The sequence below is a fragment of the Monocercomonoides exilis genome, assembly GCF_001643675.1.
Source record: "Monocercomonoides exilis strain PA203 chromosome Unknown scaffold28-1221067, whole genome shotgun sequence".
Taxonomy (NCBI): domain Eukaryota; phylum Preaxostyla; order Oxymonadida; family Polymastigidae; genus Monocercomonoides; species Monocercomonoides exilis.
Genome location: NW_027150573.1, coordinates 87,736 through 102,631, shown reverse-complemented (window position 1 = coordinate 102,631; position 14,896 = coordinate 87,736). Strand labels below are relative to the sequence as shown.

Sequence of the window (14,896 nt, the reverse complement as noted above, 5' to 3'; positions counted from 1 at the left end):
GGCTCAGTCGGCAGAGCGTGTGGCTGTTAACCACAAGGTCGGCGGTTCGAGCCCGCCTCGGGCCGAGTTTTTTATTTTGTTTTTTATACTTATTAACAAAAATTAATGATTTTCTTTTAAATTCTTGAATAATTATATTAATGATTATTTTTCACAAAAGAAAAAACAAAGGATGAAAGCTATGTCGATGAAATGAACTGTTATTTCTTTTCATTCAAACAATTTTTGTTTCTTTATTTAAAAAAAAATAGTAATCAAAACTCAAAGTCAAAGTGAAGTGATTGAATGATTAATGAGAGTATAACAATGTTAATGCATCTTTAACCTAATCTTTCAGTTCTTTTTTTAAAATATCAGTTTTCAAGATCGGTCAATAAAGATATAAACCAAATTTATTCTCATTAAAAAAACAGCCGTATACAAGAAATCAAACAATTCTTTTTTCATATCGCTATACATCTGAATTAATTAACTTAAAAGAAAATTGTTTCTCACGTTAACGCTTTTTAATTACAAATGTGAAATGGGAATATAATTTCTTCATAATTGGAGACAAATATATGTTAACGCTAGACAATTAAAAAACCATTTCCACAATACATGTATATAGAATAATAACAAAGAAAAGAACATATATATTAATACATAAAGAATATCTAAATTGCATTAACATGTGAATTCATATAATTTTTATAATTTAAGTTTGCTCTTTAAAAACAAGTCAAAAAGTGCAATTGAAATAAAATACGTATACTCACATTAAAAAAATGATAATTATCATAATATAGATTAATTAGTGTGCGAAAACAAAACAAGATTTTTGTAAATGGTTATAAATACAAACAAACATAAACAAAAAGCAAAACACAAAACGACAAACTTCAAATGCATAATAAATCTTCTTTACGATTATTCATTAAAAATGAACAAATGTTCAATTCGGACTTTGTCTATTGAAGAAATCGTTCATTCTTCCAAAGCAAAAAATTTCAGCTATCTGGTTCCAAAATGACAATCCTTCCGCTTTTGTTTATAATATATTGACTGGTTTTCAGGCATGTTACGTCGATCGCATCGGACATTGTTATCATTGCCGAGCTCGAAGGAAAACGTTGAATAAACTCTCTCTTTAAATCCGTCAGTGAAGGCCTATCTGATGGCTCGGCAGAAAACGATGATTTCACAATTCCCTCAAAAGTCGAGTGAACTTCTTCCATGCTTGGCCTCTTCCCATTCACTATTTTATCCCCAGCTGTTACAGCTTCATATTCTCCAAATGGAACATGAAGAGTCAGGCACTCCCAAAGCATCATCCCTATCGAAAACGCAACTGACTCCTTCGTTGCCCCCATTTTCTTGTTCATCAGCAGCTCAGGTGCCTTCCACCTCAGGCACTCCTTCCTGTTGTATTCATCATCCTCAAACGCAGACGAGGGGAGAGAGTCTTCATCTTCGTCATCATCACTTGCAGAAGTCACAACAGTTGATGAAGAGATGGATGATGAGTCTGAACTATCATCTGATGAGAAGTCGGAGTGCATCACAATGCAGATCACCATATGTTCCGAGAACAGCACAATGTGCGGACTCAGATTGGCCAACGATTGGAGCGGGTTGTTCATTTCGTCGAAGGAGTGGAGCGCAAGATTCGCCACCCAGAACAGGATCTGAGCAGCCGTCTGCTCCCTCTCCTGAAAGGTGCCAATCGCCATCTCCTTCTTCTCATTTTTTCCATGCAGCAGCATGAAAAGTGAATCCCTCAGATCCACAATCAGCTTCTCATGTGGCGATGAACAGGCCATTGCATCCACAAGATTCGACATGGACGAAGTGGTTGGACATATATCTTCAATTTGCACAAATGTGGTTTCCGTGTCTGTAGTTGAAGAAGTTGACTTAGATGAAATGGAAGGTGTTGGAGTTCGCTTTCGAATCTCATCCTCCCACTCCTTCTCATCAACTTCTTCCAGTACCCATTCTGGGATCTTGTCTGAATCTCTTCCCAAGATATTTTCTGTCGATCCACATTCACTCAACAAATGCTCTGATGATTCTGAATGTTCCATATTTGTCTCATATATTTTTTTCTTTATCCTCTCTTCATTTTTCTTCTCTGCATCCCTCTCTGCTCTTCTCCACTGCTCCTCAGGCGACATCTCCATCGTCACCATCTCAAACGCCTTCGGATCCTTTTTGATGTTATCATTCACAATCTCTCTCAGATCTTTGTTCTCATTTTTCGCTTTTCTCCATCGAACAGCCAGAACAACAGATACAACAAAAACAATCAGCAGAATTACAACAAGCACAATGACAATCAATAACCAATAAGATTTCCCTTCTTTTCCTCCTTCAACAATCCTTTCATTTCCATTTGACTATGTTTCGCTTTCATTCTTCAGAATAAATGATTGAGTTGATGAAGGAAATTCTGTATTCCCAAATAAAACATATGCACTAATTTCTATTTCATCATTACAATTGCTGATGAGATCTTTTTCCACACTTCCTTCTGCTTCTCTTTCTGACAAGAATCCATTTGAATCAAAATCATGCTTTTCAATCTCTTTCTCTTCTCCCTTCCTCTTCACAACTCTGAATGACAGATTGCACGGAACAAAAAGAAATCCTTTGAATGTCAGCTTCATTCTATCTGTCTCTTCTTTTGCCTCCACACTCTCCAGCACAGGAATGAAAAATGGAGAATCTCTCTCAGAAACAATCCCTTCAAAACTGCACCCTTCATTCAACATCCAGAGTGAAGTATTATCCTTCAATCCATCTCCTCCTTTCAAACTCATCATATTCAATGTTCCAGAATCAGAACAAATGATGTTTCTTCTCAGTGATGGATATACTTCAATTGATGGATTGTTGTCAATGAACTCTCCTTTCTCAATAATCACATTTCCACCTCTCATTGTTATTCCACCTTCAGGTGAATTTGATAATGTTGAAACTTTCATCATCATAGAACTCTTCACAATATCCACAAGAGATCCTTCCCATCTGCACATCTCTTCTTTCTCGTTCAAATGTTGCTCATTTCTTTCCTTTGCACTCCCATCAAAAATGCAACTGTCCATTTTCACATCTGTGCAATCCTCCAATTTCATCAATTTCCCTTTTGTGGTGTTTGAACTCACTTTTCCTATTGTGCAATTTGCTAATTGAATTGTCTTTCTCATTGACAAACAAGATATCAATGATTCTTCATCTCCTTCAACTGTGATATTTTCAATATTTAACTTTTCCATACTCAATTTCCCACATTCAATAATTTCAACAAAAGAACGAGAAATTGTTGAATTGCAAATTATAAATGAATAAATCACTGATGGAAGTGGTGATGAAAGATGCAATGCAGATTCATGAAGAATGAGATTTGATATTGAACATTCCATGAGTTGTAATTCTCCTTTTTCCATATTGATTATGTGAAATGGAATATATGCAAATTCTGCATTTCCTTCTTCCATCAATTGCTTTGATGTGAATGAACAATTCATAATCTCAAAAATCCCTCCATCCGGAGAGATTAATGATTCATGCGAAGAGATGAAATTCGAATCGAACGCAAAGTTCACTCTCAGCAATGACACTTCTCCATTTGTTGTTATCAAAGCATCTCTTGTGCTTTCAATCCCCGTTTCAACTTCAACTTTGCATACGACTCTATTCTTCGAACTCAAACCCATTTCTTTCAAATTCAATTCACCACTTATAATACTTTCATCAACAACAATCATTTGACTCATAAAATCAGACGTCAGATGCATTAGTCCATAATCAATTGAATAACATGGTTGTGCGTTTGTCCCACATTGCCTCTCATCAGATCCATTCACACTGCTCACAATGATCGTGTCACTCTGATGGATCGTCACAAAATAAATCAGATCTGTATCATTTCGATAATCACATTCATCTCTTCCATATATCGCATTGTAACGAGAGTAATGGCCTTCTCGAAGATCAAACTGAAATCGGCTTTCATTGATCTGAGATGTTATGTTGTAACATTCAATGAAAATATTATTCCCCACTCTTGCTGTATTTGCGGCGAACTTTATTCCAATAAATGCGAAATTCAATTCACCTCTTTCCTTTGTTGCAAGATACATACCTCCTCCTCTTCCTGTGCTTTCACCGCAGCGGCAATGACTGATTGTTGAGTCAGTCATCTTCATTGATCCAGATGCACCCAATGTGAAGGATATTGCCCCTCCTTTTTCACTTGCTTCTGCTTTGTCTTCAACAAACGAACTCTCATTCACAACCAAACAAATCTTTTTCGCACTCTTTGATTCCAAAATGCTCGCTCCATTGATACTTTTCTTCACTCCTGAAAATGATGAATTGTCATTGGAGATTTATTCCTTCTTCATTTATCTTCAATCCTGGCTCAGATTCCTTGATCAATAAAATGCATCCCCCACTTTCATTCAACGATCCCATTCGTACATTCACCAAATGACAAGAAACTCTACAACCATAAACAACAAAAATACTGTTTCCAATATTGCACGATTCCATCGACAAATCATCCACCTCCACACTTCCTCCAATCACATCCACAAACACACAATCAAATCCATTGTTCACTCCAGCTGCTGAATGGAATGAGCATCCAGTTATTACCAAATCTCCTCCTTTGTTTGAAATAATCGATTTGGCCGAACTGTCAAAATCAGATGCCAGTTGCAGTTGGATATTCGTTAATTCAAGATGTTCGTCATTTTCAATGAAATATTCCAGCTGACTTCCAATTTCCTTTTCAAAATTCAATATTGCTTGCGTATCTTCCTCTCCCATCTTCACATTCTTTTTGATCTGATAGTTGGAAACATTGAAAGAATCTCGAATGATAGTTGATCCTTCAATTTGAATTGTTTTCATTCCATTCTCCTTTTTCATATTTTCCATCCCTTTCCACATTGTTTGGCATGGTTCTTCCTCGCTTCCACAACGCGCCACATCAAATCCACTCAATGAGATAAATATCTCAAATGAGCTGAATGGAATAAGAAACATGAATAAATCCTTGTCTGAATGAAAATCATCACTTCCAACAAACAGAGTTTTATCATTGATCATTGAGGTATAATCAAACTTGAATGAGCGCCATTTGTCACTGAACAATTAAAATCCTTTCCCAAAATGAACACATTCTTTCCAATGGCTGCTTTGTTGTTCTCAAATGTTGCGCCAGCATCAAAAAGAAATGGCTTTTCATTCAAACAATTTTGGCAATCCAAATACAAGAATCCTCCTTTTCCATTGCTTGATGAAAGCGAGCAAAATGATGCATTTGTTGATTTAATCACCAAATCTTCATTCCCTTTCAATATCACTTTTGCAACACCTCCTTCTTCACCGCTTCCAGTGTTCATAATGTTTGAAAAGCTGCTGTTTTCAAATAAAACAGAAGAAGCCATCACCAATGGAGATTTGACAAATGACATCCCCGTCAAACTGCATCCCTTCAATGTGCAACTTCCACTGGTTGTGATTATCAATGAGTATTGAACAATATCTGTTGATGATCGGATCTCAAATAAACAGTTTTCAAATTTTAGAACCCCATTCGATGAGATCAATGAATTCATACATTGCTCAAATTGACTTGGAATCTGTAACTTCAAAGATAACAAGCTGAGTGAAACTGTTGATGAAATAACAGATGAAGTTAATGCTGAATTCCCTTTGATTCTCTCAATAAACTGAACAGGCTTGTGTTTGGTCTCATCTCCTTCATTCACACACCCATCAATCACAAGCACTTTCAAAAATGAATAAGAATCTTCAATTGTCCCTTCATCCCTCACTTTCACTTTCCTTTCTCCTTCAATCCCACTTCTGTCAACGTGGCTTATTCCACTCCACATCGATTCACACGGATATGCTTCACTCCCACATCCCAATGTGTCATACCCCTCCCTCGACACACACACCTCCATTCTCTTCACTTCAACAAGAAATAGCCCAAGATCAACACTCTCTGCAAAATAGTCTCTGTCAATCCCTTTCATATCAACTGCCATCCATTCTCCTTCTCCATTTTCATTTTTGTATTCAAATCCAAACCTCTCCTTCATCACTGTTTCATTCAGTTTCTTGCAAGAAATGAACAAATCCCTTCCCTCAGCAGCAACATTGTCTTCGAATATCAATATTGTCAACGCAAAGTTATTCACACAATTGTCACTCAAATCCAGATATATTCCTCCTCCTCTTCCTCCATTTCCATTCGCCGAGCATCTCAATATGGATGATGATCCCATTTCAAGCAAATCATTCAGCTTCATCTCGCTCTTCACACACCCTCCACTCACACTTCCTGTCTCAATATTCTCAAATCTGCTTTCTCCATCAACTCTCAAATTCGATCCTCCATTCGACGTCATCAGCGATCCTGCTCCCACAACACACCCCAATGCTGTCATGTTCCTCAACGTCACTTCCGATCCACCATTCCCCACCATCACTCCTCCTCCGCTGGTCTCAATCCCACTCAAGGAACAGCTCTCAAATATCACATTCCCTCCTCCAAATCTTGCAATTCCACAACCTTCGAATCTTATCCCGTTCATTTCTGTTCTCTCTATTCGAATGACCCCTCCATTCCCAATCACTATCCACTTCCCACACTCATTCACATTCTCATTCGCATTCCCATTCCCTTCTCCTCCTGAAAACAAACAATCCAAAATGAAGCATTCCCCAATCCTAACTTCCACAATCGATTCATCGCCAGGCGTACTTGCAGAGGAGCATGGAAGCGAAATCTGAAGAAGTGACAATGTCAAATGTGTTTGTCCATCTCCTTCTGTCAATTCAAATTTCCCTTCCTCTTCAACAATCAGTTCTCTCGTTTCTTCATTCCCTTCGATTGTCAGTCCTTTCCCACCTCTGTTGATCGTCTTGCTCACTAAAGCAGCATCAACAAGCATAATCCTCTCTATCTCATCCTTCAACCGATCAAACCCAATATCAACAGACAAGCAAGGATTTTCTTTCACCCCACAATTATCCTCCTCATTTCCAGCATTACTCACAAACAAATTTGTTCCCAACCTTGGAAACAGATAATTGATCAGTGAGTCTTCTTTTCTTGGTTCAGATGATTCAAATATCCACATCTTATTTTCTGCTGTGATTCTTGTGGCTGTTCCTTCCCACAACGCTGGAAGAAGTATCGTCCATGGTGATCCACACACCAAATACACATCTTCTCCTTTTTGTGCAACATTGTTCGCAAAATCATCATTCTTCATTGAGTATTCAATATTCGTTGTTTCAAATGTCAGATGCAACCCTCCTCCTTTTCCACTTCTATCTAATTGCACTTGGCATCCATTCATCTTGTTATCATCAAACAACAAATTCCCTCCATCTCCCACAATCATAAAAATCCCTCCCCCAATTGCGCTCGTTGACTCGCATTTGCAATCCTCAAACACGCATTTGTTAATATCCACATACTTCCCACTCCCCACTCTCCCATTCAACACCCCTCCATTTCCATTCTCTCTCTGAATCGATTTGAATGTGCAGTTCCAGATTTTAGCATTTATCCCTTCTCCAATCTCAATCTCATTTCCATCATTAAAACGAGATTTATTCATTGTAGTGTTCTTTATCTCAACATCTCCTCCATTTCTCAGCTCAAATAAGCTTCTTCCCTCATATTCTCTTGTCACATTCCTCACAATCACCTCATCAATCAATCCTCCAACCCCTACTCCATCAAAAGTCACCATCCCTAATTTGGTCATTCGGATATTTTCAAATTCACAATTTGCCAACTCCACTTTCCCTCTTTTTCCGCAAATCAATCCCACTCCAATACTTTCTGATTCTGCTCCAAATGAACATCCTTCAAATCTCAATGTGCTTGAACTGCACAGAAATACACACTCCTTTTTTGATTCGGCAAATGTTGATATCGAAAATGCCAATGATGAAAACGATACTGCTCGTTCGCTCTTTATCAAAAATATGTTTTCTCCTCCTTCGCTTATTCCAATCTTCGCCTTTTCAATATCTCCATCAATGTTCATTTCTTGAGTGTTGAGTGTCATTTCATCGAAAATAGAACTTCCATCAACAAGTTTCAGTGTTGCTGGCGATGTGCCAAAAACACTTGTTCCTGCATATGTCAATGTGGAGCATGCAAAGTCAGAATATCCGCACTTATAATAGTCCATCCCTCCATTTCCCCCATTCACATACCCAACGCTCGGCTTCTCTCGAAAGAATACCACAACGGGAATCAACTTCAACTCGTTCTCATTTTCTACTCCCATAAGATCTTTTATGTCAAATCTTTCACCTTCAATCTCAAATGAGAAGGAGAATGATGCGTTGTTCACCAACTGTGACAAATTTGTTCCTTCAACAAACACATTGTTTCCTCCATGTGCGGCTGTGTTTACACCGTCTCCTGTTCCAAATGTCAATCCACTCATCACAAAGTCCCTTCCTCCTTCTTCGCATTTCAACAACACTCCTCCCCCATATCCCCCAACTGACCCCTCACCACCAGCTGAACATTTCTTAAATGACGTCACCACTCCACTCTTTCCCAAACGCATTTCTCCTGTTCCCTTCAATATCACACTCATTCCTCCTCCGCATCCCTTCAATGTTCCGCATCTTTCAATCACAACATCATTCACCTCAACAGCACATCCATTTCCAACTTCTCCACTCACAACACTCCCATTTCCCTCCAAACTGCTCATCTTCTCAATCGTGCAATTCCTCATCCCCAGCCTCTTTCCATTTTCATCACATATCAACCCTTTCCTCCCCATCACACATTCTTGTGCTGTCACATTCCCGATCGTCAATGAACTCGATGATGATGAATACTCAATCAATCCCTTCATATTTGTATTTTCCACGCTCTCAAGCAATGTATCCCCAATCGAAGCCTCCCCATTTCCATCAACAACAACGAATGGCTTCAATCCAAATTTCGCATGACTCATGCTGAAATCTGAAATGGATAATGTCCATCCACTCGCACTCACAAACTCATAATTCGCAGAATCTACTCCATTCCCCATCTTTATCCCACAATCAGTAAATCTAAATATGCCTCCTGAAGAATGGACAAATGATGAATGTTCCCCAATCGATCCTCCCAATTCAAACAATATCCCCGTCAATGTTGATGAAACACTGTTCATCACCAACGCTTCTTGCATTTTTGTTTCTGTTGCCTCGATTTTTATTCCAAAAGTTTTATCACTTGAATCAATCTCATATGACTGTTCATTCAATTTCACTTCTTCATCAAATGAAAATGTGCTTGTAAATCTGATGAATCTCTTTGAACTCGGAAACTGAACTTCTCCAACATTCCCAATCACTTTGCATGGGTAATCTTCATATCCACACAGACTGAATTCATTTCCTTGTTCTCTCCCACTCACATATGCAGGCGATGGTATTGTTCGAAGAAACACAACAAGTGGAACAATCATCTCTGTCTGGTTTCTCTCTCTTCCACAAAGTTCATTCAAGTCTGCAACTTTAATTCCAATTTCTGGATTAAATCCAATTGAGGTGTTGTTGATGACTGCTGGCATATCCTGTGCTTCCACAAACAAATTCTTCCCTTTCCAGGCATTGCATCCTTCAAATTCCATTCCTTCAAGCACAAATAATCCAATCTCTTCAGGAAGCTCAACAAACATCCCTCCTCCAATTCCTCTTCCCACTTCATCAATATCCTCTGTTGGAACTTCACATCCTGATAAGTTCACATTTTTCATCTCCAAACTCCCTCCCTTCCCAACTGAAACCATCATCCCTCCTCCTTTCATCCCACTACCGCCTGAACATACTGATGACAAATTGCATTCTTCAATATTTGCAACCCCATTGACACCCATCCCAACATTCAACCATCCCCCTCCTCCATTTCCACCTGCAACTTCCACCTCCACTCCACACATTCTGCTGTTTGATATCTCCAATTGAACTCCGCTTGTCATTGTGATTGGTGATTTCCCATTCATCTTCAGTGTCACTCCACTTTCCATCACAAATCCATCAACAATCAGATTCCCTCCTGCCATGTCAATGATGCTGTATCCGATCTTTCCACTTGTTAATGCCCCACTTTCAAATGAGACTGAACAGTTCGTCACACTGAGTGTTGATGTTGAGTGAATGAATGCACTTCTCCTTGAATTCAACTGACCTTTCACAACAAATGAAAGTCTGCTCATTGTCAGTGAACTCGAACATCCAACAAGCCAATCTTGTGCGGCTGATCCTCCATCACTTACATTCACCTGTATCTTCTCCCCCTCTGATGATGTTGTTGTTCTGCCTGAAATTATCACACCAAATGATGGTCCTGTTATTTCCTTGGTTATTGACGAAGATGAGACAATCTCTATTTCTTTTGAACTTTCACTCAATCTTGAGTTCGCACAATAATCAACTGTCAAACACCTGAATGCATCAAATCCACAATGGTTGTGATCTTTCCCATTTCCTCCACTTCCATCAACAAGCACCTTTGTTCCCATTGTGCACAAATACACAAACAGTGGAATCACTCCACTTTCTTCCCCATTTTCACTCCCACTCGACTTCAACACATCTGATGGAATGGTGCTTATGTCAAAAAATGAAAATGAGCTGGTATTCACTTTTGACTCCAAAAACACACCACTCCCACAATGAACAAACACATCCTTTCCATATAATGCCACATTCCCATTCACTTTTGAAAACTCAACATTCTGCCCAATTGTCAATCCACATCCCCCACTCTCCATCACCACCATCATCCCTCCTCCTCTCCCTCCGTTTCCTCCATTGTTCTCTGACTTGCATCCATCAATCACACTCGACCCATTCACTACAACTTCCCCATTTCCCTGCAAATAAACATATGTTCCTCCTCCTTTTCCACAGACACAACTGCATCCATTCACATTGCATCCATCAACACCCACAATCCCATAATCCCCAACTGTTCCTTTCATCCATCCTCCATCTCCCTCATTCCTTTTGACTCCACTGATATTGCATCCTGAACAAATCACACTCGTCATTCCTTCATAAAATTCAATCGCTGAATGAGCTCTAAACACAAGTGCTCCACCAATCACAAATCGATCCATTTTCAGACTCCCGCTCTGCACATTCACAATGCTATATCCAAAGGCCACACTCGATGTACTCTCTGATATGTGAGCAACTGAGCAGTCTGTGAGCGTGAGTGATGAGCTGGTCAAAGCAATGAGTGATGTTGCACTCGATAATGAAAATGGAATTTGGAACGCAATGTTCTTTATTGAACTTTTGCTTTCGATATTAATCAAATACGAAGGTGTCATTCCAATGGGCAACAAAATATTCACATTCGTCTTGTTTGTTGTGCAATACACCTCCCATTCATATGACCCTGCCATAGACACAACTTCTCCCAGCTCAAACCCTGAATCCAACACAATGTTCTTCTTTGACGAACTGAATCTGTTCTCTGCTGCCTTTGTGATCGTTTTGCATGGAAAATACCCAAACCCACAAAACCACGAGTCATATCCCCCAAACCCATTCACCGCTTTCCCCACATGTGCTGCTCCTGAAAATGTATCAAATAACACATTCAAAGGAAATATTCCCATCCCTCCCTCATTCCGGTCACATCCCATCAGCTCATCATAAATAGATCCATTGTTTTCAACATTCAGCTTTGTGGTTGTTATTGTCCCGCTCACAAACCTGCTCCCATTCACAAACACATCTTTCCCTCCCGATGTTGCACTGCAACCAACAAAACTCACTGTTGTTATCGCAAAATCAAATGAGTTATCTGCCAGCCACAGCATCACCCCTCCTCCATATCCGCTGCACTTCGTTTTGTTGAATTTTGTTGTTCCTCCATTGTGCGATGTTGATGTTCCAATACGAACTTTGCTTGTTGAAGAAGCCAACTCAACCTTTACACCTCCTCCATTCCCACTTTCGCAAAAGCATCCTTCCATTGTTGTATTCCATATCACAAATGTTTCTCCTCCCTTCACACTCTTTGTTATCACCACTCCATCCCCTGTTGTTCGATTCACATTCCGAATTGTTAAATTCCCCAGCAAACTCTCTCCAGATAACGTTCCTGCAGATGATGGTTCGGCAAATAGAGGTTGACTCATTTTTATATTTTTGATCTCCACATCAATCGTCTTCAACTGATTCAGCGCCACTTCAAACACAGATGATGATTTAACACTTCCTCCTGATGTTGAAGAGTCTATCGCCACATCCTCCAGCAAAAGAATCCCGCTTTCCAGTGACACCACAAACACGCTTGTTGATGAGCTTCTTGTAGCGTTGTGATCGATCCCTATATGCCTCACATCCAATTGACCAGAAGATACGCTAAACAGCACTGTCGAAGTCGAAGAAAGAGGATTCGTCCCAATCACGCTCACTGTCTTCCCTCTCCCTACAATAGAAATCTTCTTTTCCCCAAAACCGATTGTTGAACCTTTGCTCACATGCTTCCCATCCAACAAAGTGATCATCGAGCTCAGCTGCGCCATGCTCGACCCCACTGCATGCCTTACTGTCTTGCACGGAGCTGCATCGCTCATCCCACACATATCACTCAAATCACTTCCACTCACCCCAACATACAGATCCTTCATCCAGTCTCTCAACCACCACTTCTTTTGCGTTTCTTGATAACTATTTTCTAAATAACACATTCTCTTTTCATATATATTCGTTGTATATGATTCATAGAACGGGTTGCTTAACGAAAAAAGATTATTTCCATCATGAAAGAACGCATCATGTCCACACGGAGTGGAATTGCTGCATCTGCAATTGTGGAAGAAAAAGAAATAACAATAAATGTTGTTGCTTGGAGCTTCTGATTGAACTGGCCTGAAATCTATTCCTCCGCCATATGATGTCGCTTTGCACGAAATAAACTGAACACTCCTCATTTTGAATGCAGCTGGAACACTTGCACAATACATCCCTCCACCACAATTTCTTGAAAGTGAGCATGAAGTGAATGAGCACTCAAACACACAAGCACTCTCCCCTTTCCCACTTTCTGTTCCAATACAATTGGATCCAGAAACATTAAAATAATCAAGATAAAGCCCTCCTCCATCATAATTTGCAGAACATTTGTGGAATTCGCAACCACTTATAATAGCACATGTTGAAATTGAATATGCAAACATTCCTCCCCCTTCATCTGTTAGAGCTGCGCAAGAAATGAACGAGTTGTTCTCAATCTTGATTGATTTGATTTTATAGCACATAATTCCTCCTCCAAAATTAAACGCATAGCATTCGTTGAACGAACAACACTTTACAGAGAGTGTTCCTAATGATAGTTCATACATGTAAATAGCTCCGCCATTTGAATCACCATCATCAGCGAAATGCGATGTTCCTGTTGTCCTCGATCCACTCCATTCGCACCAAGTGAACGAATTTACCATATTGTCTGCTATCTGGGTTCTCCCTGGTTTCGATGGATTTCCTTCGCTCCCATTGACCGCAACATTCTGAGAGCGATAGCACCTGACAAATGAGGTGTTCGAGGCAGCCAATGAAGATGAAGGGCTGTTGAGCGAGGGGACAATGCTCCCATCATACACATCCCACACTGATGAAAATGTGCATCCACTCATAAGAAATGATGTTTCTCTCAGCCCTTCACCCAGATGTGTTGTTTTCGATGGATTTGTGGAGATGTTGAAGAATTCTAGTTGGGAAAGAGAAACAAAGTGCGACGAGATGAATGGGGCTGAAGACACACAAAATGATGAGAAATGAGAAGAACAAACAGAAAGGTGGCATTTCTCTGGAATCTCTCCTTCTGATGCTTTTGAAGAGAAAAACGGTGAAAATATCTCTTCAGTCGAGGTTGAAGTTGAAGTTGAATATGATCTGAGGGAAATGTTGGTGAACAATCCACGGCTCCCATCAAAATAAAATGGCGAAATGTCATCGAGCACAACAATCAAGCATTCGCAAATCACCACCTTGCTCTCCTTTTCAATGCAAATAATATTTCTTTTTTCGCTCGATTGCAGCCTTAATCCACTCCATGTTGTCGAAGAATTCTTCAATTTCCAATATCCTTCTATTTCGCTCCCATCTGATCAAAAAACACCATTTCTTCCGTTCCTCCTGATTGCATATATCATTTTCTTTTTTATCTCGAGTTTTCTTCCGATTTCTATTCTGTTAATTTCTTTGTTTTCATTGAACTTTTCTTCATTCAAATCCTTTAAGCAATTCATTGCTTCATCTCTTTCTTCATTTCCTTTATCCTTCCTCGTATCCATAAAATTAATGCTCGCATATGTATCACTAATAAATGCGCTCTTCTCCTTGTTTGCTCTTGCAGGAATCGTTTTAATCTTATTCATTTCTTTATCCATCTTCCACTTCTCCTCCCATACACCTCCTCCTTCATCCTGTAAACACATTTCCAGAGCTAGTGCCGCAATGGACAATGCAATAAAGCACATGTTTGTATTAGTATCAATTCACCTATTTTTATTTTTGTGATCTTTTTTTGATAATAATGCAAATATGGATCGAAAAATTTCGAATTTGTTAAGTGTTTTCTTTATCACAAATGTTTAATCAAATTTAACATTATGGAAGTTTGATTTATTTGGAAAAGTGCCTTCAGATGCATGCTTAATTCCATGATGGGTTTTGATTTTATATACTTTAGAAAAAAACATGGAAAACGTTTTTTTTTGTGTGTGATAGTGGAATTTTTTATTTTCGCTTCTGCTAAGAAAATAGGACAATGTGAAGAAATTGAAAGCACTATTTAGAATTTTATTCATCAGAACAAATACGAATTATTTCACCTCTCAACATGTTC

At 39.2% G+C, this 14,896-nt stretch overlaps 1 protein-coding gene across 1 annotated transcript; it reads right to left on the bottom strand.

The window, feature by feature from the left end:
* Window positions 1-989: 989 nt before the first annotated feature.
* MONOS_7433 (uncharacterized protein) lies at window positions 990-14,528 on the bottom strand (the record flags this gene model as incomplete). Its single annotated transcript, XM_067877757.1, has 5 exons — window positions 990-2,378; window positions 2,451-4,345; window positions 4,512-5,048; window positions 5,114-14,045; window positions 14,460-14,528. 5 exons carry the CDS (start codon window positions 14,526-14,528, stop codon window positions 990-992), a joined length of 12,822 nt encoding a protein of 4,273 aa, XP_067725551.1.
* Window positions 14,529-14,896: the final 368 nt, after the last annotated feature.